Raw genomic sequence first — 25,372 nt, forward strand, 5'->3', positions numbered from 1 at the left:
AACGGTCGCGAGTCCTTCGCCATCGCGAACTCGCGTGGCATAAAGCGAGTGTGTGTTTCGAAATTGGTGGAACCTCCGGAAATGAGCGGAATCGGATGAAATTCTGTGAACCTCGTGTGCTGAATATTTCATAACTCGCCAGTCTGGCGAAGATTTGATTTTTTGAAACGCCGAACTCAAACACCACCGTGGCTGTGGCTGTACGGGCGCAAGAAATAGTATTCCCAAGGGAACTCGCAAACGGTGTAATTTTTAGAACCGTGCACGGAAATGACGACCCAAACGACGGCGGAAAGAATGGAAAAAGAGGAATCCCTTGGCAGGGTAGGTGTTGTGTCGAATGGTAAAAGGTCTACCGTGTCAATGGGACTTGGGATGCTGCGCAAGAGCGGTAGCTTCAGGTTCCATTTGTACACTCTAATGAAGGATCTCGTCGATTCAGACGAATCACACAACTAAGCTTGCCATCCCGAGGTTTATTACAAATGACGGTGACGTGCAAAGTATTTCATTTTCGTAGCTGATACTGCGACGATGCTGTATGAATTCGTCGTCATTTAATTAAATTTGACGAAATTTGGAGGTTTACGTCATTCATATTCGCGTGATTCATTAAGAAGAAAATTAGGGCACGATTCTCCCAAGGCGAACGAGTATATCGAACATAAAATTTAATTGGTTGAACTGTCCAAGGCTAGTAGTGTAATAACTTATACTACTAAGCCAAGAATGAAATATTCCTATACTGGAGAGAGAGTCAGGATATTGACCAAAGCAGCATTGAGCGCATTCTCGCCTCGCCATTCAATCTTCCTCACATCAAACCGCGTAAACTTTTGTTGTAGGGTGTGGTATATGCCTTAGGAATTGATAGTTCGAAATGCGGAATGAAACTTAGCATAGATTCAAGTAGGATACGGAGATCCCAAACATAGTCAATATGTTTAATTTCACTCTAAACTCTGTCGAATGCTACTTATCATAAAGGATAATTAAAGTGAAGGCACTTTGTAGTTTAGCAAAAATAGTAAATATTTAAAAAGGAATCATCAAGTCACATGGAATCCATAAAAGCAGCTTTAATCTATAGATGACACATATTTCGGACTTATTTCCTTACGTGTCTGAAGTGAAGTAAAGTTTCTAACTCTGAACACCTAATCAGCCGCTTGACTCATGTTACCAATAGCCGCCGATATTGGTAGAGCCAGCTAGCCGCCACTGCATGCCAGGCCTGCAAACAAGCTGCGAACAACAGAGCGAGCCGCATACGAGCCAAGAGAGATGATCACCGATCGACTCACGAGCGAGAGAGATCATCGGTCGACACTCTCTGGGACACTCTTGGCATTACGAAAGAACCAGGAGTGATAAGCGAAACGCCGGACCAGACGGACTAATTTTGAGTCGCTTCTTTCGGATCGCTTCTTTCGTGATCGATAATAAAGGACTTCAAGATACGGAACGGTCGCGGTGTTTGACTATTACTCAACACTCAAAATTATATCCGAGAGTGTTTGCTAACACTGCAAAATTATTTCCGAGAGTGTTAGCAACACTCAAAGGTGAAACAAATCAAACCCCGGCAAGGGGAAACCAACAAAATCCCGGTAAGGGAAAACCATAGTGCGTTCGTCGTGCGTGAAAGTGAGTGAGCGAGCTCAACGCGGTGCAGCATCCAGTGGCAGGATGACGCCAACGCAAACCAGCACGGGAGCGATGGCGACGCGATGCGTCCCCGGCTACCGGGAAGCAATGGCCCCTACGACAGGGTCAGCGGCCGCGAGAGCGGCGCGCGCCGAAACGTTGATGCGCACGATGATGATGGAGATGAAGGACGAGATGAGAAAAGAGTTATCAGAAATGAAGAAGCGCGTCTGGTCACTCAGGCCTACGCCGCAGAGTGGCAGCCGATATCGAGGAAGCTGCGTGATTAGGACGAGTGAGTGGGTGGCCGAAGCAAGCCGATCGCACCGTAGGCACGATCGAGCGGAGCAGCGTAGCGACAGATACACCGACGCAAAAAGTTATCAGGACAAATGTGGCGGACGGTACCGAACCGACTACAGCGTGCGAAGCGACTCACCGCCGGAGATGAGGTCGGAGAGTCAGGCCACACGCCAGGGACCGCTCCCCGCTCCCAGAACGGCCTCACCAAACCGCACGCCCACTCCGCCGGCAAATACGTGTGCCGGTTGCGGAGAGGAATGCCGTGCGGTAGATCGATGCGGCCGCTTCATCAACACGAGCATAGAGGAGCGTTGGAAGGTCGCTAGGGCGAGTCGCCTGTGCTTCGTTTGCCTGCGTCGGCATAAGGGCCCATGCACAGCTCGGCCATGTGGCAGCCAGGGGTGTACGGAACAACACCACGCCCTACTGCACCGCGAAGGAACGCCTACGGTGGCCACCGCTAGCGAGCCGTCGTCAGCCGCAGGAGAGCACGCAACGCACTGCGTTCAAACCTGTGAGGATTGCAATGCCAGCCCCCGGTTTCGGTACCATCCCGTCACACTATACGGTAAGAGCGGACCGGTTACGGCAGTGGCCTTCGTGGACGAAGGGTCGTCCTTCACGCTGGTGGAGGACGGGCTCGCTGATGAACTCGGCCTCGAGGGGCCCAGCCAGCCCCTACACCTACAATGGACGGGTGGGGTCACTCGCGTGGAGAAGGCATCGCGCAGCGTGACACTGACGGTTTCGGGCAAGCTACAGGGGCACCAGTATACTCTGGCCGGAGTGAAGACGGTGCGGAAACTGGACCTGCCGGAGCAATCGCTCGACGGCAAAGCCCTACAAGCCCATTACCCCCACCTGCGGGGCCTGCCACTGGACACGTACTCAAATGCCCGCCCAAGACTCCTCATCGGAATTGGGCACCTTCAAGTAGGGCTGGTACTGAAATGTCGAGAGGGCGCAGCAAACACGCCGGTAGCGGTCAAGTCCCGCCTAGGATGGACCGTCTGTGGAGGCACCAACCAGAGGCAGAACGTAGTAGCAGCTCAGTCTCGGAGTGACGAAGGCAACAACGGTGATGGAGCGGATGAGTCTCCGAATCATCCATTATCGGCGAGCGGTTCACCAACCTCGATCATCACGACGTCGATCGCATCGTCGGAGACGGACCACCGGGGCGGTATCAGCAGTGCCGAGACCGGCAGCCTGGCTGGTCTTGATGTCGGTGAGGGTGATGGCGCGATGGCCGTGGCGAAGCGGGCGCAGCTGGACAATGCTGGTGGCGATGGCGATGGTGACGCGGCAGGAAGAGATGCGGTCGGAGGTGGTGGTGATCCCAGCCACCCGAGCGGCGGAATGGTCCCTGGCAACATAGCGTCGGTACAGGTGCAAGCGATCGTGGCGGCGTTCATTGTGTCTATCTTTGCGACCACCGTCGGTTCGATCATAAGCGGCGAGTTTGTCTTCGACTATGCTATGCTGCTGACGGCGTCGAGCATGTTTACGGCGACCACATCGCGCTTCGTTCTCGACTTCGTGCTCGTGGCTGTGATTTTACTGTCCCATAAGCTTAAAATGAACCCGGACAATCTAGCGACGCCGTTAGCGGCTTCCATCGGTGACGTGGTAGTAATAGCCGATCCCAAGCTACCCCGAAACTACTGGCCGAAGGGCGCGGTGGACCGAGTGTTCGTCAGCAAGCGGGACGGACAGGTTAGATCAGCAAGCGTCAGGACGGCGAAAAACACTTATGTACGACCCGTCACGAAACTCGCCGTTCTCGACGTGATGCCATCCGAACCCAAACAAGAACGATACCCGGCCCGGCAAGGGCATAGAATTAGGGATGCCCGGCGAGGGCATAGGAACCAGCCCGGCAAGGGCATAGGCCGCGAGGCCGCACGAAAACCCTAGAAGAGAGGTACTAGTAAATCGCGAAATACGTAATAATCAGGCCTCACCAAAGGCATTAGCAGGGAGAGAGGTTGATAGCGAACGTGTTGATTGAAAACGTAACGTAGAAGCGGGACAGCAACAGACAGCCTGACAACGAGACAAGAAGCGCAGGTAAACAATACACAAACTGTCAGGCGCGGCGGCCGCTAGCAGGCTATCGTACGAAGACGTCAACCGACAACCGCGTCGTCGTACTGGGGGGGAGTGTTACCAATAGCCGCCGATATTGGTAGAGCCAGCTAGCCGCCACTTGCATGCCAGGCTTGCACAGCTGCAAACAAGCTGCAGACCCGCCGAGCGCCAACGAGCCAAGAGAGATGATCACCGATCGACTCACGAGTGAGAGAGGTAGGATCATCGGTCGACACTCTCTGGGACACTCTTGGCATTACGAAAGAACCAGGAGTGATAAGCGAAACGCCGGACCAGACGGACTAATTTTGAGTCGCTTCGTCGCTTCTTTCGGATCGCTTCTTTCGTGATCGATAATAAAGGACTTCAAGATACGGAACGGTCGCGGTGTTTGACTATTACTCAACAACTCAGTTGAAAAGGCCAATACATGTTTAGTACGCTCTATTTGATGGAGCTTGTTTAGTGATCTTATCGATTCATTTGATGATTAAGATTGAATTAAAAGAAATGATATTATTATGTTCGTCTAAGTCATCCGAGTCTTATCCCGGTTTGTCTCATAGTAAAAAACCGTTAGCAATCAGAACTATTTTTGATCGGACATTGATTGAAAGTTTCAACCGACATGTATTATTTATATCAGAAACCACCTGAGGCTCGAGTTGGTCGAAGGTCCTCTAGTAATTTTCAAACCGCAGACTGTTCGAAGGTGCCAAATTTATGATGTATTTAAATTGAACCACGCACGGGCGAAAAGTGACAGCCGATTTTAGATGTCCAATAAATCATTGCATAAAAAACTATGGACCGGCAAGATGCAGCGTACCGAAGTGCCGTAACGCGTGAGCACCGATGCGTCCTGCCGAGCCAGCGAGCCAGGATATCTGTGCGATGCCCGGCTTCGGCGGTCGTGTCTTAAATCAACTGTGGCACGGTGTCAACATCAGCCATGTCGGCGGCGATCGGTGGGTCACAGGCAATGGCAACCATCTCGCCCTTGAAGGACCCCGACAAAAGGACCCCACCGCACTGCACCTTGGCCGGCAGTGTCCTGGCGCCGAACGGGGGAACGCGATAAGAATGATTTGTTTCGCCACGAATGGCGACATGGCGAATGGATCATGGCCGGGACGCCCGAGCCGCCCAGCCAATCACTCGGAAACGGAATCGGTGGTATCGGTGCGGTGGTAAATACTTCCGTGCACACTTCATTACCACGGCACACCGGAGAGGATCATCACCACCATCATCATCAGCACCATCGGAACCGAGATGTGTTCATTTCCGGTTCGATGGTTCCACTGCCGTGGGCCCTTGCCGGAAGGGTTTTGAGTTTTTGAGCCGGGCGTCCGTGGTTTGATGCTTGGTTTGATGCTCCGCATTGGATATCGGGAAGATTTATAAACGCCCGACGTGTCCTTCGCTTTTCATGGCCAGCCGTCCGCTGGCGGGTACATCGCCGGGGGTTCATTTACCCACTTCCCCCCACGCGAGTGTTTGGCGATTGTCGCTTATAAATCGTTTTCCGATAAAACCCCGGTTGCGGTGTTTCGGCATGGGCTTGGGTCTGTTTGTGGTCAGACAGCGGCCCATCAGACCTGGAGGAGGGGACTAAAAAATGTCCCTCACCGAGTAGTGTCCGAATGTCTGGGTTGGGTGCGTTGCGCTGGGGTCGACGAAGAAATCGAGCACATTCGGGGTGTCCACAAGAAACGTCAAACGTCTGGTCCTTCGGCGCACACGCCGGAATGCGTGCAATGTGCGGCCGGCTTTCCGGTGACTTGTGGCACGATGTTTAGCACGAACGCCCCGTGTCGGACCGTAAATCATGTAACGGCGGCGGCGACGGCGTGTTGTGCCCGGTGTGCGATAAAAGTATTCAATCGACGACACCGACGACGAGAGGCTCCATAAAACACCACCCGGGTCGGCCAGTGTGGGTCTTGGCTTACCGGACCGGGCTTAGCCGTTGCTGGAGAAAGGATTGGAACAGTAAGTTTTTTTGTTTTTTATTGGCACTCCTTTCGCCGTGGCCAGGAATTCATCCGAATTTCAGGAATTTGCGATAGCCCTGCGTTGGCTGGCTGCGGAAAAGGCAAGAAGCATAAATGCAGTTCTCCGCCGGGCAGGGCCACATATATTATTATCACCTGCAGAAGAAAGCTTTCGAAGTGGTCAAGCCGGTCAAGCTGACCTTTGACGGTGGCCTCCAGACGATTGGCTCCAGGATGGGACTCCAGAGGGTGGATTGTGAAAATACTTATAGACATTTATGCTCTGGTCAACTGAAATAAGGAATATTTTTTCGCCTATCAAAACCCAGGCGGACCGACCGGCGGCCATAGATCTGCAACCGAAGCCAGCGGGAGCATCTTCGCCGAGAAAAACGTATGGTGGCAGGGCGGTGTACTGCAAGTGGGCTAAGGTATCCTTCTTCGCCGGTCGCCAGATAGGGCATTTGTGTTTTCGCCGTCGGACACCATAAACCAAGCCGATGCCGCACAGGTGAGAGCGACCGGGTGGGTGCACTCCTTAAGCTCCCTACCCTACTGGCCAATAAGGAAGCCAGCAGGGTGGCCATGGCACTGACCAATGCTTTGGAGCCCTAGGAGCCAAGAAAAAACTCCAAAAAACCAAACGAGCGCTAAAGAAGCTCTCGAAAACGATTACCGTGCACCGGGACGAAAGAAATTAAAAGTAATGGCCATGGCTCGGGGTTTGGCCTTCTCTCGAGGGTGTGTGCTTTTGGGGTGGACCAAGGCTTCCCAAATGTCCCTCCAGGCCGACGGCCATTATCTGGCCATTCTGGCGCTTGCTGGTGCTCCTCGGTGGCCATCAAATCGTCCGTGCCCGGGTTGTCGTGTGGCGGATATGTTCGAAGCGATCAATATTGTTTTACCGGAACAAATGCCCCTCGTTTCGTTGTCAGTGTGTGTGTGTGTGCTGACTTTGGGAAGGTTTTATAACTGGTGAGGAATCGTTCTCAGCTCTATCTTGCGATATGTTGCGTTTGATGATGGTTGATAAAGTGTCAAAGAAATGAGAAATGACTCGTTCCAAGACATTGTCTACTAAAAGGTTTTATTTGAAGATGTTAGTGGTCTTGGAATTTTTGACAGAAAACTAGGCTTTGACAGAAAACTAGGCGTAGCGACTATTTTAAAGATAATGAAATAGATTTAGAAGAATAAATACTGTTTGAGTTATAAGCAAACTTATGGTATTTTTTGCAGGCAGAAGAAGTTCTAATAAATTTTATTTCTACTTTTAAAATAGCTTGAGTTTTGATGATAATAATAATAACAATTGCATTAAGTTTTATGTTTTATAAACATGTACAGGAAGTTGTCAAGTTTTGAAAAACATATGACCGAGAGGTTTTGGTCTACTCACAACAAAAAAAAACACCTCCGAAGCCGCCACAAGGATCGGAATTCCGGCAAAACCTTTCACGCACTCACACACGCCAGACGCAAACCACTGCGCCAAAATCAAAGAAATCGGTTAGCGGGAGACACCACATAGACATTGAACGGCGCAAAATCCCACCACACGGAATCCCGGGGATTCCGTTTCACCTCCGCATTCGAATGCACAAAAGTGTTGCAGGGAATTCGGGTTGTTCCGACGGGGGCGCCCTTACCTCCGCCGTGTTCTGGGCGCGCGCGGTCAGTTTTGCTATTTAATCTATTTATTCGGATTGAACCGAAATGCGCCGGGATTGGGTTGACCGGAGACCGAAGCGTTCGTGGCCGTCTTGTGGCCGGACTCCCGCGCGTAGGATCATCATAAAAAAATGGTATAAATACAGACAAAAGTATGCATCCGAAACCGATTTCGGGGTGCGGTATGCCGCGGGCGCGTTCAGGATGATGGTTCGCCGTGGCCGTCGCCGACGCCGCCGGTCGAATGGCCCCATAATGTCCGGTTTACCTGGCACGGACCACGGGCGAACGGACGATTTACGAAATGCCCGCGTCCACGCTACCCACGGGTAATGGGTTTTGGAATCATTTCTGGTCATTTTCGGTGGTCTTGGTCTTGGCCCGAACGGCAGCGAAGGGCAGTAAGTTGGTAAAAAAAAAATAAAGGCAAATGGTAAAACCCATTCGTACACATACAGACACCCGTAGAAATGGGTGACGATCGAGGTGGGCATTATTGCAAATATTCACCGGCCAGTCGACGGAAATAAAACAAAGTGTGTCCGGCTTGCTTCTCGGTCGTTGGCGGTTCCGGACACCTCGTTACACACCCAAGGATCGGGTTCACTTCCGGGTGGACCGGCCAAAACGATCCTCTGCGGTGCCGGTGCCCGAATGGTGGGCACCCAAACTTTCCTTCGCTGGTCAGCAGCACTCGAAGATAAACCGGCGGCGGCGGCCCGAAATCCGACGGCCAAAGTGCGCTAAAGCGATAGTAAAGTGTTTTATTTTTCGCATAGATGTCCCGAGAGCGACAGAGAGAGAGCGAGAGTGGCCGAAACCTAGAATGCCTACAACTTGTTTATTGCCGTCGACTGTAATTATATAGAAAAGAATTTACTGAACAGAAAGTATCGTAAAAAACACACACACACAGCGCGCACGGACAACCATTACCACGTGGCGGTGCTCGGGAAGTCGCAAGGACCACAACGGCTGACGGAACGAGCAAACGACATAACCTCAGATTCGTTCCCTAACGAAAGCAAAAAAAAACAAATCCACAACATACCGGGACGTAGAATTGGGTGCGATGGTCACCCCCTGGACCGCTGGACCCGCTGGCTGCTCCTTGACGGTGTTTTATTGAGGATCGCGCGCACGGTGTGTGTAGCGTCCGTTGTTTTGTAATTGTCCGCTATTTGTGTTTTGTTATGTCTTTTGAATAAATGTTGCTCTTTTACTTTTGTGTGTTTGGCTTTGTTGCTCATCTCAAAGCCGTGGACCGGTTCGGGGCCATGGTGTCCCGGTGGAAATTACACGGATGAGTGGACAAATGCAACAAGGACCGGTTGGCTGTCGAACCACGCTAATGAGAGATTGAAATGGTTGCTGGTTACATGTGTTTTCCTTAAGCAGGCGTACTTAAGGAAAACTAATGCGAATAAAATAAAACAAATACATTTTATAAACAACTAAAAGGGGTTAATTACTAGACTCGAATCCGAAATGGCACAAATAATCAAAATGTAAATAGAAAATGTCTAAAGAGGACAAAATTCACAAGAAATAGAAAATAGATTGAAAGTGACATTGGGAATTTAAAATTAAATCTTAAAGCTTACAATAATTTCACATAGATTCGCTAATTAGTTAGAACAAACCACAATCATAATCATATCATAAGATTTTTTAAATAATATCGATGTAATCGAAACCAAAACCAATAAATGGGTTTATTGTAATTGTTATTAAATAAAAAATGACTCGCGAATTTATCATACATTTTAAGGATAAATTTACGTTCCATTCAATGCGGCATTATTTAACCTAAAGCGTCATTGAACTTCGATCTAATTTTAGTTACTTTCATTTACGGGCCACAGTTGGGCTCAAAAAGCCTCCAATGAAATGTGTTGAACAATAGTATCATTACATTCCCTGGCCCGTCTAAAGGATTTCCCTCTTTCGGTACAAATAAACAATAATGGCAACAAAAAAGGAGCCGTCCTTGCGTCCTGTCGTCCACCTGCGCACGGGGGCCATGGGGTTGTACAATTTTACCGACAACGAATAAAATGAAAATCTTCATAATTTATTTGCTATTTAGATTTATACTTATGCTTAATGGGGTATTGCGCGGCCAAAGCGAAACTCGGCGACTTTGGCTGGACCCCGGACATCCCCCGAACCCGGGCCTACCACCCCAGGCACCTACCGCTCCCCGGGACCGGATGGGCCGATACACAGGAAATTCAAACGGAACACCGTTGGCTGCTGCAGTGCGCGACAAAAGATGGACCGCACAGGACCCCCGGTGTAGGTGACCCGCGCAGCACCCGCAGAAGTTAAGGGATTGGTCAAGTTGCGCGAGACACAGAGAGAGGGAGAGTCGTGGAGAGTCCCTGGCTCTAAGAACCCTCCATTATTTCGGAACTGTCCTGAAATAATTTTAATCTTTTTCTACATGTGTGTCGCCCGGCAGAAGGGGTTCCCCAGGACCCATTACGAGAGGGTCGTGGTGGGGTGCATGTTTTGTTTGGAGCGCCGCGTTACAAGGAGCGCTACTAACGAGGCAATGGTATTCAGGATGAATTGGCACCGTAGCGGTTTTCGGCGGATCCCACATACCTCATCAGGGCCAGCGTCTCGGATACACTTTTGGCTTCCGGACTCTGCAGTTTCGGCCCCAGACGAGGCCCATGTGTGTGTGTGTGTGTTTTTTTAGACCACTTCCCCTTGCGTAAGTGGTGTTTTGGCAATAAATTACACGAAATGTTCCTGGGGATTCGGGGCCTCATTTCCTGGCGGGCGGGCATTTGGCGCTACTGTTTCCGGTGTTCCTAACCTGCGTGTGCCTGCCACTCGGGGCCTGCCACTCGGTCGGGGAAATCATCAAAACTCAATCGAATTATCCTTTGCTCCTTGCGCAAGGAGCCGAAGGCCCCGGCGGCGATGAGATTTGGTGCTGCCGTTCGGGGCCGAGGCCGTGCACGGTGTATGAATATGTAATTAAATCTAGCTGACATCGGCGACTGGAACGTACATATCCGTACCGGGCCAGGCAAATTGCGACCGCTGCTTCGTCGCAGCTTCTTCACGGAAAGATCCGCAACCGCTGCGAAAGGGCACCGCTTAACGATGCATATGCTGTCAGAAATTTATTAGATAAATTTTTGGGATCATTTACGCCGAGACCGAGGGGCGACCAGCCAGCGACCAGTGCCAGCAGATGGGCGACCGCGTCTGTCTTCACGCGTGATAAACGGTGGCAACTTCAGCGTCACTGTGCAGAGGTGGGGGCCTCGAATAAGTAAACAGTTAAAGCTTTTTAATTTAAGAAATGGAATGTAAATGTCGAAGAGATGTGTCGAATACAAAAAAAAAAAAATAAATAAAAATGGCAAATAAGGATACATGTTGCGAATACAATGTGAAAAGAAGCATAAAAAGGAAAACGGAACAATCAAGGGAAAACTGTTTCTTTCTATAAAACTGCACCCAACTTCTCTGATGCTACTAATGGTTAGTCGTTCTGGAGAAGTCGCTTACGTTTTATTCTCACTACTAAAGTGAAAGCAACGAAATGAAAGAATAAAATAGCTTATATAAAAAAAAGAAAATATACAAATAAATGAATAATAAACATTTGAAAACTGGAAATAAACAAAGCAATGAGCCGTGAACAAACAGAACATCAAAAGAAGGTAAAAGAAAGTTATATAAAGACGTGGCGTTTCTTTTGCTCGCTATTGTCAGTGCACGCCCTTTATTCGCTGATAACGCCCGCTCCTGGAGTGTCCTTGAGAGGTTAAGGAACCGGTGGTGATGGACCTGCCGGTCCCGCCTGCCAAGCCCAGCTGGCCGATTATTCCGGCAACGATTAGTGTTCCGCTCGGGGAAGAGATTGTAAATCTTGGGACAACTTCCCGCACCCGCACCGCATTGCCGGCCAGGGACAACGATAGAAGGGGGGTGGCGTTAAATATATGCGTTGGGGTAGTGTATATCACACGAGGCTTGTCATATTAATATCGTACCGGCTTCGTTGCCATCGTTGTCGTCGTCGTCGTCGTCGCCGAGTGTCGTCCTCTGGACCTCTCTGGACTCCCCATCTGTTACGGTTATGGCTACGCCACGGTCCGTGGTGTCCTGTGACTTTATGTCGACAGGGGTGCGTTCGGTTGATCACAAAAATGATTCGCCTGGGCCAGCCAGAGGGCGACCGAGCGCCAGAGCATAAAAGCGTCCGTCCGTCCGGTGACGGAAAGTTATGTGCTGTTATGTTTATGCGCCAACTGGGCCACCGTCGTTGTGGTGCGAGTCGCTTGTCCACAGTGTAACATCGCACCAATTAAGAGGCGGCCACGATGAACTCCGGTAAATACTCCGGCTTGGCCAGTTACGGCGGGCGTGTTAGCAACGTCGGCGGCGGCGGCGTCAACAATGTCGTCATCTCGTCCGAAACCAGTGCCGCCGGTCACAGGACATGACGGGCCGTACAGACCGCACACACACTGGCGGCGGCGGTCTCACAGCACGCGGGTATTGACAGCGCCGCGCACAGGATCGCCGATAGACCGTTTTGGGTATATTCAAAATTTATCTACACCGCTGCAGCTGCCAATTAGAAGCGCGCGCCCCCCGGTTGGCCAGATGAACACCCCGGGGCGGATTATGCTGCCGATGGCGTTTGATGGTGTCTTTTTGCAGTCGACGACAGAGGACACACACACCGTTCCCAGAAATTATTTTGTAAAACGCATGTCCGACGGAGCTTCAATGAGCAATCAAATCATACTTTGACGAACATTAACATTGTTGGTTTTATCAAAATGTTCCAAATTATGAAAGCATTATCATTAGGAGTACTTCTAAAACATCATCAGATGCTTCTTATTAAATACAAGCACAATGACAATAAAATGATTGACGTTAACAGGATTTTAACGTAGATTTGGAAAGAAAGTCAGCCTAAAGTTGTATTGAACATATGAATTTTCGGCGAGAGATTGATTTGCCACATTTCATATCTAAATGAACTTTGGAATGCTAACGAACAGTAAAAGAATGTCAACATTAACCTAACCGCAGACAAAACAGGCAGAAATATTACTGAAAGAACATAAAACAAATAGTAAAAGTAGATAAAATGTTACATAACTGAATAATCTGTTAGGCTGTATATTTTAAGGAGCAAAGCATAACTTCAAACGATAATGATTGAAGGAAGTATTCAAATTTAAACACCAGAGAACAGGCGAAATAAGTTATGAGTGACAGGTTTTTATGGCCTTCAAAATAATTCCTTTCGGTTTTCTTTTTTCGCTTTTGGATAGAATATAATAACGATCCTAATCGCACGGGCATCGTGCAAGAGATCGCGTATAGTTTTCCAGGTCAACCTCATTCTGCTCGAGTGAGTCAATTTATTCATTGGACACTTATTAATCCCACTTCGGCAATGCTGCCGAAGCCCGAGGAAGAGTTTTTATGCTCAGAAGGCCCATCGCCCGTCCTGGGCAGGGCGAAAAGAAATCGCCGAGCCCCATCGGCCTCCGGTGTCTCTCGTCATTAGCTTGCGCCCGCAGGACATTAATTGCTAATTCCATTCCGCAGCAACCCAGGAACGGAAGAGATCCCGAGGTTTTCCGATGGGTAACTCTAATATGCTACGGATGGTACGGGGACACCCGGGAAAAACCCAAATGAGTCGAATCCGGACGCGCGGGCGCGCACCCTGGTAGCGACACCTTTTTTTTCGATAAATCTATCAGATCAAGTAGCTATTTTCACAAATTACGTTAGATTTTCTGTAATTAACTTTGCATTTTATCGCTCCGATATGTGCGGCGTTGTGTGTAGTTTCAGACCCGCTGGACGCGGGAGCGGGTTGGTCCTTGTTTTCTGGTTCATTTGACCCGGACCGGGGACGCTTCGCCTTCGCCTAATGGCGCGTCCGCGTGGTCTGAGGTCGAATTTTATTGGCGCTAATGTCGATCCGGGTGTACTTGGGTCGGTGTTTAGCGTGCACGCGGACCAGAGACACCACACCCACCAGAGGCGACACTGGGGCACTTACAATGAATCTTTTACCGAGGAACCGAGGATACCGGAGAATAAAGAAAATCTCGCCACGGGAAAATCCTCACACGGTTAAGTGATCTTGATGTACGGATCGTGAATTAGTTTGCCGGTCCGTTGCTCCCACCTGTGGCGGGCCGATAGAACCGGGACTGGACCGGACCGGGCACGGAGGGTAAGGTATTCCTTGACATTCTGCCGCCGTTTAACCTTTGGGCTGGCGGGGTGTCGAGGGATAATTGCTGAATTATCTCGTGGACATTCGGTGAGGATACGAAGTAGAGGGGACCACATCGGAATCTGACCCCTCAAGTTCTTCCTCTTCAGGCAGTCAGCCTGTCAGTGAGAAAGACGTGGCTGAGGTTGGGACTGATCTGGCAGCATATCTCGGGTGGCCACCCCCGGAAGAGTTGTAGATCCGATAGAAGGACCGGCAATATTTCGCCGGCCCAACGTGACGTGCGCATCTTATTTCGGTGCCGGTTTTGGAGGTAATCTACGGCGTCGCCTGTTTGAGCGCCATCCTGCTTATCTGACACTCGTAAAGTACCCGTTGGGTGGGATGTAAAAATGTTTAATTATTTACATGTGCGGCGCGCACGTACCTTTCGGAAAGGATTCGCACATAAAACCCGGGCTTCATCATCACACACGCCTCGGAGGGCTGTTCTCCCAACATATTTGCGCGCCCATATCAGTGAGTGAGTGCCGCGCCTCGAAAGGACGGTCTTCGAGGGGACGGATCGACACGGATACACGACACAACAAAGCACCGATTCAGGTCGTCCTTTTGTCTTTCGTCTGCCTACCGTCACGACATCAAAACTGCTGCCCTGCTTAGGTTGCTCGTTTCTCGATGGCTCGATGGTGGTCACACATAAAGTTGTCAGTTTTAGAGCACCGTGATATGCTTCGGGGTCCTCGCCGCCAGTTCTGGGGGCTCTGGCTCTCCATTTTGCCACCTATAATTATTTCGCCAGCCTTGTTTTGTAAACATTTGTCAAACGACACACACACGCACTCTTTGAGGTACCAGTAAAGTAAGACCGTGATAAAACTCTACTTAATTGGAAAGGTCGTGGTGTGGCGCGTCTTCCATACGAGAATCGAACCGCCGGTGACCATTTAGGACAGAGCGTCGACCACCTAGGCCACCAACTACTTCGCGATGTAAAGCTCAGCCGTTAATATAAACTACATTTTATGGGCATCAAGCGCTGTTCTCTAGCAATCCTACCCATTGTAAAGCTTCTCGGGAGCGCTCTGGAGCATTCAAATCGCAAATTAGAAATTCTGCCACCTCACCAGGCTGCGTTCGATTATTTCATCGCTTGCGGAGCGGAAAATACTGGCCCCAAACATGGCCCGCACCGGTCTCGGACACGGTAGCGTCAAATTGTTTCTTCTCATTTGAATGCGCGTTGACCTATCTTTCGTGCTTCCGTCGGGCTCGCCGGTAATGGGTTTCTTTCTCCGGCCCACCCGCCCTCGGGTGGTCGTAAAACCTTTCTTTATTAATTCCTCCTATCTCGAAGCATGCCACACCAAGCAAGACACAGTCCACAGGCGCGGACATTAGCGGAGCGCGTGGAACATCTTTCCGGGGGGCGAAAAACCTTGCGTTAAATATTCAACCATTTTCCCGATATTTCCCAGCGGGTCATAAATTGCGTGCCAAATACCTTGGGCCTCCTCCTCGGGCTCGGGCGTTTTTTGTCAAATCGCCGAACCACGCACAATTACCTCTGCGTACGAAACATGTAGAACCGGAAAAAAATAAAACGAAACGAAACGAATCAGAAGAATGAAACTATGCTCCCGGATACTTACCGATTGGCGAACGTTTTTCCGCAAGTGGTACAAATGTGCCGCGTCGCCGGGCCCCCACCAGGATCGGTGGGCTCGATGGGTGGCTTCCGGTGGTGGTGGTGGAGGTGGCGGTGAATGTTATCGGTGTGACTTTTGAGGTTGGTTTTGCGCGTGAACGCCATCGGGCAGTGCGGGCACGGGAAGAGCCGCTCGTTGGTGTGCTGACGCAGGTGGCACCGGAGCGAAGCCTTCGAGAACGGGCGGCCGCACAGGGGGCAGACGAGCTTCGGCGGGGGCGGTGCGCGCCGTGACGACTTTGCTTTGTCATCCAACTTTGATGAGTGCAAAATTTCGTGAAACAGAAATTCGGCCTGCGATGATGTGCTGTGTGGGCGAACCGGGTGCGGGGGACACAAAATAAATGAAATGAGAAAATTTTAATGAAGGTTGCAAAAGCGCCATTTTACCCCTGCCGCCGCCGCCGTCCACCATCGGGGCCGGCGGAATTGTCCGGCAAACTTTTCGGCCAATATGGCGAGGAGTGCGTGAGTCCTCTCTACAAGGGTCGGGTGGTCGGGAGGGGCTATCGATAGCGGTTGGGTGGTGAGTGAGAGGTGGGTCGGCTCGGGTCCCGGGGACCCGTTGTTGGGACACCGAGGGGACGAAAAAGTGGAAAATTAGCAAGGACAGCAACAAATAAGCAAACAGGTAAACACACTCTCCGGCCGGCACTCATCCGGTCCTCATTTGGTGGCGAAAGGACAATCGGCCACTCTGGCTCACACACACACATAGTGGTACGCACTCGAGCGAGCGAGCGAGAGGGAGAAAGAAGAAAATAATCAACGCCCGAAGGACCCCCGGCGGAAAATTTGTGCTTCGGAAAATTTCCATCCTCCCGAGGAGCGTTTTTGAATTGGAACCTATTGGAGCCCCGCCAGGCCACCCCGACCCGACCCGACCCGCTCGCGCCCCCCGTGAATGCTGTTAACCAGAATAATAACACAACAAATACCTGAATGGGCATATTTTACATTGCCAGCAAACGAGCGAACCGTCCTGGGCGATGGTGCCAACAATTTCATCAACGTAAACAGTATTATTCTCGGACGCAATATTAGCCATCGTGAGGAAGATTTCTGCTGACGCCGCCGGCTGGGTCGCTGGTTCGCTGCCGTGTGCTCCGGCGATATCCGGGGTATTATCCGAGCAATGCGAATTCGATGCCGGAGTTGCCGGGAGCCTGGTCGGTGTTGTTGATGTTGATGGCTGAACCGGCGCGGCTGATTGCAGTTTAATTCCGTACCGCGGCAAATGTGGCCCGGGTGCCCTCGGATGGGCGCGGGCGTCGGGCGACCCGGGAGCATAACTTTGCGCCATCTCACCGGCTGTTGGTACAGGCGTCAAGTCCGATTTTTGCCAGTGCGATGTGCGGGATTAGCCATGAAATGAGGTCGATAGAAAGAGGTAGATGGGTTGTGAGAAAATTTTGGAAAAAGGAAAAACCATGGCAAAACCACGACTGAGTGCGTTAAGGTGGTATTTGTTTAAATGATTCCGTGTTCCGTGCTATTATTCTATTTGGTGTAAATTTCAATGGAATTTACATAGGCTATTTTGGTTGTATAGGGTGTTTTTGGTTCGATGATTGCTTGTTTGGGATTTAACAATCAATCAAAATGTCTTCAACGGCCTAATTGTAAAAACCGTTTTAATCAAGACTGAAGGTATTCAAAAGACTGAACAGTCGCGCCCTGATGTTAAAATAAACTTGACGTACTATGAATTATACTCTTCAAATTTAAAGCATTTCCGTCAACAACAAGCGCTAATTTTACGGATAATTTCTAGTAAACTTGATGGTCTGTCATCGCTGGCCAGGTATGGTCAACAATAACACATATGGAAGTTAGCCTGGGTACTAAACAAGTCAGCCAGAAGTTCTTTTAAACCAGACCAGAAGAAGTTTTAAAGTGTGTGTGTGGAGTCTAAGAATCAGTTAGATCTCCAATGAATATTAGATGGGTTTAATGAAATCAATAAAAATGAAACATCTTAATCTGGAAAAGAATGTTTTAATAAAATTAAATCACCCTTTTTAGCATGTTTGACATCTCTCCTGCAGTTTATGAATTTCTCGACGAAAACTGACTGATTTAAAGAGAAATCTATCCATCCAGTTATCAATTTCATAGGTTTGGCCAAAAGTGGACAATGCACAGTCTTTTTCAATTAGAGTTCCTTGAAAGGATACATTTCTACATTAGACACGCAAACATGGCTTCGTTATGCTTATAGTCAGTAATTCGGTACGAGTATTAAATAATGTGGTTTAATGCTTCTCATTTGTCACAGTCAAACATTTCAAAACCATAGAAAAAGATAACCGATAGAGTTGCTGATAAAGCTGATACATTATCAGATCAGATTACATTATCAGATATTGTAACGCACCTGCTAATTGCGCTTAGATTGAAACCTTGGAGACTTGATGGCCAACACCAATCAACAACATTTGATTTAGAGAGGTTCCATTGGAAACTACACATAATTGAAGAAATTTTTCAAAGTGACTCAAATATAATATATGCTCAAAAATAAAAGATTTTAGAGTCTTATAAAATGTTCTGTCCAAAACGTCCACGTTACTGGCTCAAGGAATGATCAAAAATTAAAAGCCAAAAAAAGAACTCCGAATCCATTCGATGACATCCCAGAGACCGTCTGAGGTTTGTGTCCGCCCGATCTCCGATTAGGCCGCCCGTGACAGAATGGCCGGGCCCAAAGGGGTCCTGCCGGAGTTGGGGAAAAGTTGTTCTGTTCTGTGCCACTTGACACGCGCGAGCGCCGGAAAACCTGATTCCCATTCCCACTCGAAGGAGGCGGCCGGCTGGCTGCAACGGGAATGTGCGGAAAATAAAAACCGGTGAAATATGTACACCAACCTTTGGTGCGAGGCTCATCAGCTGGGCCCGGCTCGCCTGCCACCGGGGCCCGGACCGGCTGCTGCTGCTGGTCGGACGCCGAAGAAGAATACAGATGGGGCTCCTTGCCTAGTTTACGATCATTCATATTTACTTTAATTGAATCATTCGAGATAATTGAATTTGTGACCGGAAGATGCGACCGGGTTGCTGATGATGACGACACTGACGGTGACGCTGGTAAAGTTGCCGGCGTCCGTGCCGGAAGTGCACCGTCGGCCGCCGGGTGGTGATGAGTCGTGGCCGCCGAATCGATTGTGGCCGGCCGTGGCGTGGCTGTGGCCGACGATGTGGAGGAATTGAAAAATGTACAATTTTTGTCACGTACGTGTCGGCCAAGTTCTTGCGCCAGGACGAAACACTCGCCACACCCGGGACAGCTGGCGGGAGAGAGAAGAAGAGAGAGAGAGCATGAGAGACAAGTGGCGAGGGGTTTAGTGTGATGCCAACGGGGTTCGTGTGCAATGAACCACAAAATTGGGTCTTCGCACGCATTCGAGAAGCATGTCTGGGATCGGGTTTTTTTGGCTACTCTGACCAAGGGCGGGTTGAATGTGAATGTCCCACGTCGCAGTTCTCGAGCCTGGACATCGGATTCTTCAGCTGTACCGATTTGGGAGCGAATTCCAATGAAGAATTCTTCCCTTTTTGGGACAAATCACACTCAAGACGTTCGGCTGCTCACCTGTACTTCACGTCCGGATGCGCTTCGTGCATGTGTTGCTTCAGCTCTAGAATGTCCGCCAGCTGCTCCTTGCAAACGGGGCACCCCTTCGGCGTCAACTGGCCCGGTCGGTGCCGCCGCACCGACATCGTCTTGTGGCGCGTGGTCCGACGGTGGCGCATCGACTCCTGGGCCGTCCCGAAGGAGCACTCACAGATCGAGCAGTAGTAGTGCGCCAGTCGGTGCAGCTTTTGGCCGTGCTGCAGCAGCCGGATGCGGTCGGGGAACGAGGCCCCACACAGCTCGCACACGAAGGTGTTCTGGACCCGGGTGCACACCTGGGCGGCTTGCTCGGGTCCGGTGGCCGAGCAGTAGAGTTGCTGGTGGCGTCGTAACTCGGCGTTGTAACGAAACTGGCGCCCGCAGCACCCGCACCGGATGTCGGCCAGCCGCCGGATGATGATCGGAACGGACCGGTTGATGACGGCGATCAGCTCGCGGTGCCCGGCTCCCAGGAGATGCTCGGTCATCTGCTGGTTACCGTCGCACTCGAACTTGCAGAAACTACACCAGAACTTGCCGCCGCCACCGTCGGGCGCTCCCACGGTTCCCCGGTGCTCGTCCGACATCCAGTGGCGCATAAAGTGGGGCTCCGTGTTGGCGTAGAACCGGCACGGTTGACACTGGAACGGAGACTGCAGCACGATGCGGTGCATGTTCCGCAGCACCAGCTCCCAGCATTGCTGCGGGTGGTTCTGCATCCGGCGGTAGTGGTACCGCGAGATCAGGTGCTTCCCGAGCAGGTGTGTCGGGAGCCGGGTCTTGCAGACGCCACACTTGGTGTAGTAACACTTGCGCTTTCGCTTCGCCGGCGCACCATCCGGAATCCGTCGCGGTAATTGGTCCAGGGGTTGCGCCTGGGAACTCGACTCCTGGCGTGACTCCTCGAGCTGCTTCGACAGTTCGACCGGCCGGACGGCGGTCCGTTCCAGTTCCGATTCCTCCTGGGCCCGCTTGAGATGCAGCTGGCTCTTGAGGTGCCGCTCGTACACCGCGCGCGACGCCAGCCGCCGGTTGCAGATACTGCACCAGCAGCATTGGTCTTCGTACTGGCCGACCTGGGACCGCGGTTTGTCCTCGAGCCGCGGCGTCTGCTTCGAACCCGGCACCCACTTGCCCTTGGTGTGGCCGGGCGGTGGTGGCGAGAAGCTTTTGCAGCTCGTCGTCTCCGGTTCGTCGGGTTCCGGAGGTAGCCACTGCTGACGCCAGTGGTGGGCGCTCCGTTGCAGCAGGTTCCCCGACGGCCGGTTCTCTGGCTTCCACTTGCCACCGGTGTGAGTCCGGGGCGGCGCATCCTCATCGTCGTCGTCCTCCTCTTCGCTCACTGCTTCGTCCTCGTCCGTCGGCGGTTCAGGCGATTCCTGATGGAATATCGGATACAGGTCCATCGGCTTCTTGTGTCCGCTGATATCGCTGACAGCTTTCATAAGCTTATCGGACGAGCTGGCCGATGTCGCCAGCCAGTCGTCTGGTAGTTGCTGCTGCTGCTGCGGCTTGCGAAGCCGCACTTGCCGTTTCGAGCCGGTCGCGTTGCCGGGCGCTCTCTCCGACTTCTTGCTGCTGCTCTGCAGCTCGAGCGACGAAAAGAACAGATCCGCTCCCAGCTCGTACTCGTAATTCACCTCGTTCTTGTAGTCGGCCGATTTACCGTCAGCCCCGGTTCCGGGGTGTTCCGGCTCATCCTGCTGTTGCTGCTGCTGCTGCTGTTGGTGGTGGTCCTCGTCGGGTCCGTGATGATGATGGTGATGTGGCTGCGGCTCGTAGTTATGATAGTCATAGGCACTACGGGGCACTTTCTTGTGGTGGTCCGGTTCCTTGATCGCTTCGCTGAAGTCAAACGTCCCATAGGACGACGCCGGCTCTGTCGTCACGCGTAGTCCCTCCGCTCCTGCCGGCGCTCCGGGTTCCAGGTTCGCTCCGGGCCCCGGTTCCGGGCGTCCGCTTGTGACCGACGGCACCACCGCGGACTTTGGTTGCTGCTGCGTCTGGTTGCTGCAGTTCACTTTACGGTGCTTGATGTAATTCTCAATTCCCTCCACGGTGGAGCCACACTTTATGCAGAGGTGAGTGTCGTCGTCCAGCTCGGTGTCCTCGTCGTGAAGCATGTCGATGTTCGAGAAGCCACGGGCACGGCCACGGAACAAGCGTCGCGGCAGTCGCGCCTTTGACACAATGGCCGTTACACGATGGGGCGAGAGAGACCTGCGGAATAGGGCAAGTATATCAAACTTTAGACAACACACACACACAGAGGGCCGCCCGGTCAAGAAACGTGCGCCCGGGGGATGTGTTGGCATCGGTTGCCAACTAATCAGACCTGTTCAATGGGGTTCTCCAGCCCGGCGTACCTAGCGGACAGAACCGGGCGAGGATGCCTTGAGAGATAAGTAGCGGCTGGGAGTGGCGAAGACGGACGGAGCAAGTGCAGGGTGCAGATTATGAGCTGCACCTGGGCCCCACGGCCACCTGGGTTGTCGGTTTGAATCACTCCCGAACATAGAGCTAGTCAAATAGCTGCGTGTGTGTGTGTCTATGTCCCCGTGCGAAGGTGATAAAGAACTTTCTGATAAATATATCATGTAAAAACATTTATTGTCCCATCCCGCCCGGTCCCCGCCCGGTCCTGGCCCCGTTTGCAACACTTTGAATGTTTTCTCGTCGCTACCCCGGGGGTTGGGCTACCGGTGGACGCGGCGTCAATGTTGGTCAGACAAGTTCTGTTCGGTTGTTTGGGAGAGATAAAGTGTCCCGAGGTCTCCGAGTGCCCCCGTCCCCTCCCCCCCCGGGTGGAAACATGACGATGACGGTTGACGGTGTAGAATCGATGGACTAAACCGGAGGGGCTCGGTTAATAAGTGATAGTGTAGCCCCGGGAAGGTGCGGAAGCTGTTGGACACGGCAGCTGGGAAGATCCCGAACCAGGGCCCGAGCGTTTTGGGGAATACTTATGGGGAAACGAATCCATTATCCGGGGCTGAGCTGACCGGCTTCAGAAAATTTTGTAGACAACTGAGTATGGAAGGCACCGGAGGTCCTCCGCGTCGGGCTCCCCGAATTCCGACGCGCTACCGATACTACCGGCGTGCCCTACCCGATGGCGGCGGGACCGTGGAATGTGGACCGGCACTGGACCGGAACTTCCACACACAGACACACACAAACGGAGGTCCCGACATGGCCTGGGACATGGTACGTTCGAAGCGGAAAACAAGCCGGACCGGTGTCGGGGTCCGGACCAGCACCGTCCGGCACCGGCGCAGGACGGGTTCCGGGACTCAAACATACACGGACGATATCTCTTAACATACTGGCGTATCGGTCGTACCGTTTCCGCAGGTCCTCCGCAACCGCACCCGACCCCCAACGCGCGCGCCGCTGACCAATGGCCGAAGAGTCGGAGAAGGAAGCCGCCTGCTGAATGTTATGATCCCTGAGGAGGATGATTATACTGCCATCTAGAGCTTGTTATGGTCATAAAACTGAAATCCTTATTTTGATGAATGGCCAAAGTTGTTGTCTAATTGTTGGAATAAATTCTGTTTGATATATCACATGGTTATTACACAAATTTATGTACACACAGACATGCGGACACCGGGAGCTGTTGGACCGAAACTTAGCAGCTCATTCCGTCCGGGTACGGGCACACTCGGGGCCAAGCTGGGCGCAGCGATTTGTTTGAGAAGCGAATCGATCTAATAAAGGACCATACCTTATATTCAGAGCGTTGAAGGATAGGGACACTTTCGAACTCTTTCAATCTATCAGTTTCTATCTATCTATCAGGCTATCAGTCTTCGGCTACTTCGTTTCAATGGGATCTTTGATGCTTTCGCCAAACAATTGCTTTTTTGGTCGGCCTTTCGATGGTGACTTCGATGATCTGATTGATCTGACAGCTACGACGTGCCTACTACAAACTCAAACTAACGTCCGAAAAGTGTTCCCAAAAGCCTCCAATAATCCACATGTTAGTCAACTAAATGTGCAAACAAAACTCTTCTCCCAAGAGAGTTACTGCGCAACAACAGATCGGCCGCAAATATCGCCCCGGGTGTACGTTATCATTACGGGCAAAACCATCGGTAGTAACTCTTTTCGTATGCGGACCAGACCTAGCACTTCTGCCCGGGTTGTCTTTGGCAAGGTAGCGGCGTTTCAGGCACGCCAGGTCAACGTCGGGGCCAACGGGAAGGTGTGCCGTCCCCCCGACCCAGAAGCCAGCCCGAGAATCGAAGCAGAGAGAACCATCTCTCATCTCCGAATGACATCAACTTTTCTTCTGCGGGCAACGGAACTCGTTCGGGTTCCCTATGGTCCGGTTCGTTTCGAATTTTACGCGCCCGACTGGCCGGTGTCGGAAGGGCCACGCTCACGCCACCGAAAGTCGTTTGAAAGATGCCCACATTTGCGAACATTAATAAATATATCTAATTACGCCCGGGAAAGCTTTTGGGTACGCTTTGTGATGCTCGCCTTTCGCCGGGCGCATGCAGCATGCAGCACGAACTTATGTATGCACACGGGCCGGTTGCATTCGTTGCATTATTGGTTCACCTGCCGCTGGGTCGGGTGATCTTTGCTTCGTTGTTCGCTGCTCAACTCAACGTGTATCGGTGTAGCCTGCTAGTGTAATGTGCGGCTCGATAGATCCATAGCTCTTCATTGGATTGCATGGGAAACAAATCAACTGTAATAAATGGACCGGAACATGGTAAAGATGGCCGGACAGCAACCCGGGAAAAAAAGCTTGGAATCGTAGCAACAAGGTGCAAGCGTCGATGTTGCATCGGGAACGCACACCGGAACAGCATATGACGACGCTCCCGCTCTGGTACGGGGTTCGAAAAGAAGGCAACAGATCATAAATTTCTTGCCATATGAATAACTCATGATTAAGTCAACACAACAGTGGCATTAGTGAAGTTGTTATAAGTATCAGAGGCAGATTACACGTACGGTGTGAAGATGTAATTATGGCGTCTTCTACGGCTCACTGCAGGTGCTCCGTACATCGGATTTGAATTCCAATTTTCACGTGTTTTTAATGGCCCCATAATCATGGGACAATGAAAGTGCGAGAAAGTTTTATCGTTTAGCAGTTGTACGCATTAGATATACTGCTTTAGTTTGAATTTAATCTGACATAAGTCTCTGAATATGCTAAAACGTAGCAAAAGTAATAAAGATGTTCAGTCGAAGCAAAGAAGAAGTGTAGAAAAGTTTGATATACGGTAATCTATTTCCTATTTCTTCAATAATCATATTCTTCGCCTTTTGTTGTCGATGTTTAATATTTTTAATTACCACGTTTTAATTTTTACCCTATCTAATACTGACTTAATTCTCAAATTTCATTGTAATAGCGGACAGTGCACTAATGGCTATGAACGTTTATTCTAATTGTTAACAAATTCAGTACAAGTAGAAATCGCAAGAAGAAGAAACAAAAAACAAATGTCTAAAATTTTTTTCAGAAGACAACAAAATGTCGTAAAAGTATTAATTAAACATAAAAACTAGAAAAGTAAAACAAACGCTTAAAACTAAGCAATTTGATGGTGACAATGCAAATGTAACGAAAAATCGTTTCCTTCTGTTTTCAAATTGGCAGTTGAAAATTGGTTTCATAATTAATGCAATTGGCAAATTTACTGTCATAATTCGGGAAAACTTTGGCATTTTTCTTTTCCGACAAGTTTTGGGGTGTAACTTTTCGCCGAACAATCGAAGTCTCACGTTTGGCATCGAACCCAGCCGCCAGCGATCGGTACGGCGGTCCGAAGCCGGGTCGGGGTCCGAATCATATGCATGCGCAGGAAGTGAGCACTGATTTGCAGGATATTGAAAACAATAAAATTGTCCCTGAGGTCTCTTAAATTTGCTCCCAGGGACGCTTTCCGGGCGTTCCGGGTCCGGGTTCGGTAGTAAAACTTTGGGTCTACGGACACGGGCGCGGTGTTCCTCGTCGGTTCTTCGCCGTCGCCGTGTGTTGCGCCAAACCATGGCCACGGACCCAGCGGTACGCACCAAGCACGGTGTTGTCGTTGTTCGTCCGTCCAGCCGACCGACCATTGAAGGAG

The 25,372-nt window shown here is 50.9% G+C and overlaps 1 protein-coding gene across 1 annotated transcript in view; it reads right to left on the reverse strand.

Moving 5' to 3' along the window:
• LOC128270744 (zinc finger protein 184) overlaps window positions 1–21,394 on the reverse strand; it is a 37,196-nt gene extending 15,802 nt beyond the window's left edge. Inside the window, exons 1-2 of the mRNA XM_053008160.1 lie at window positions 19,251–21,394; window positions 15,603–15,965 (exon numbers count right to left, since the gene is read on the reverse strand). Of these exons, the coding sequence (XP_052864120.1) occupies window positions 15,603–15,965; window positions 19,251–21,394 (2,507 nt within the window). The remainder of the gene's footprint in view (window positions 1–15,602; window positions 15,966–19,250) is intronic.
• Window positions 21,395–25,372: the final 3,978 nt, after the last annotated feature.

The sequence above is a fragment of the Anopheles cruzii genome, chromosome 3 (assembly GCF_943734635.1).
Source record: "Anopheles cruzii chromosome 3, idAnoCruzAS_RS32_06, whole genome shotgun sequence".
Taxonomy (NCBI): Eukaryota; Metazoa; Arthropoda; class Insecta; order Diptera; family Culicidae; genus Anopheles; species Anopheles cruzii.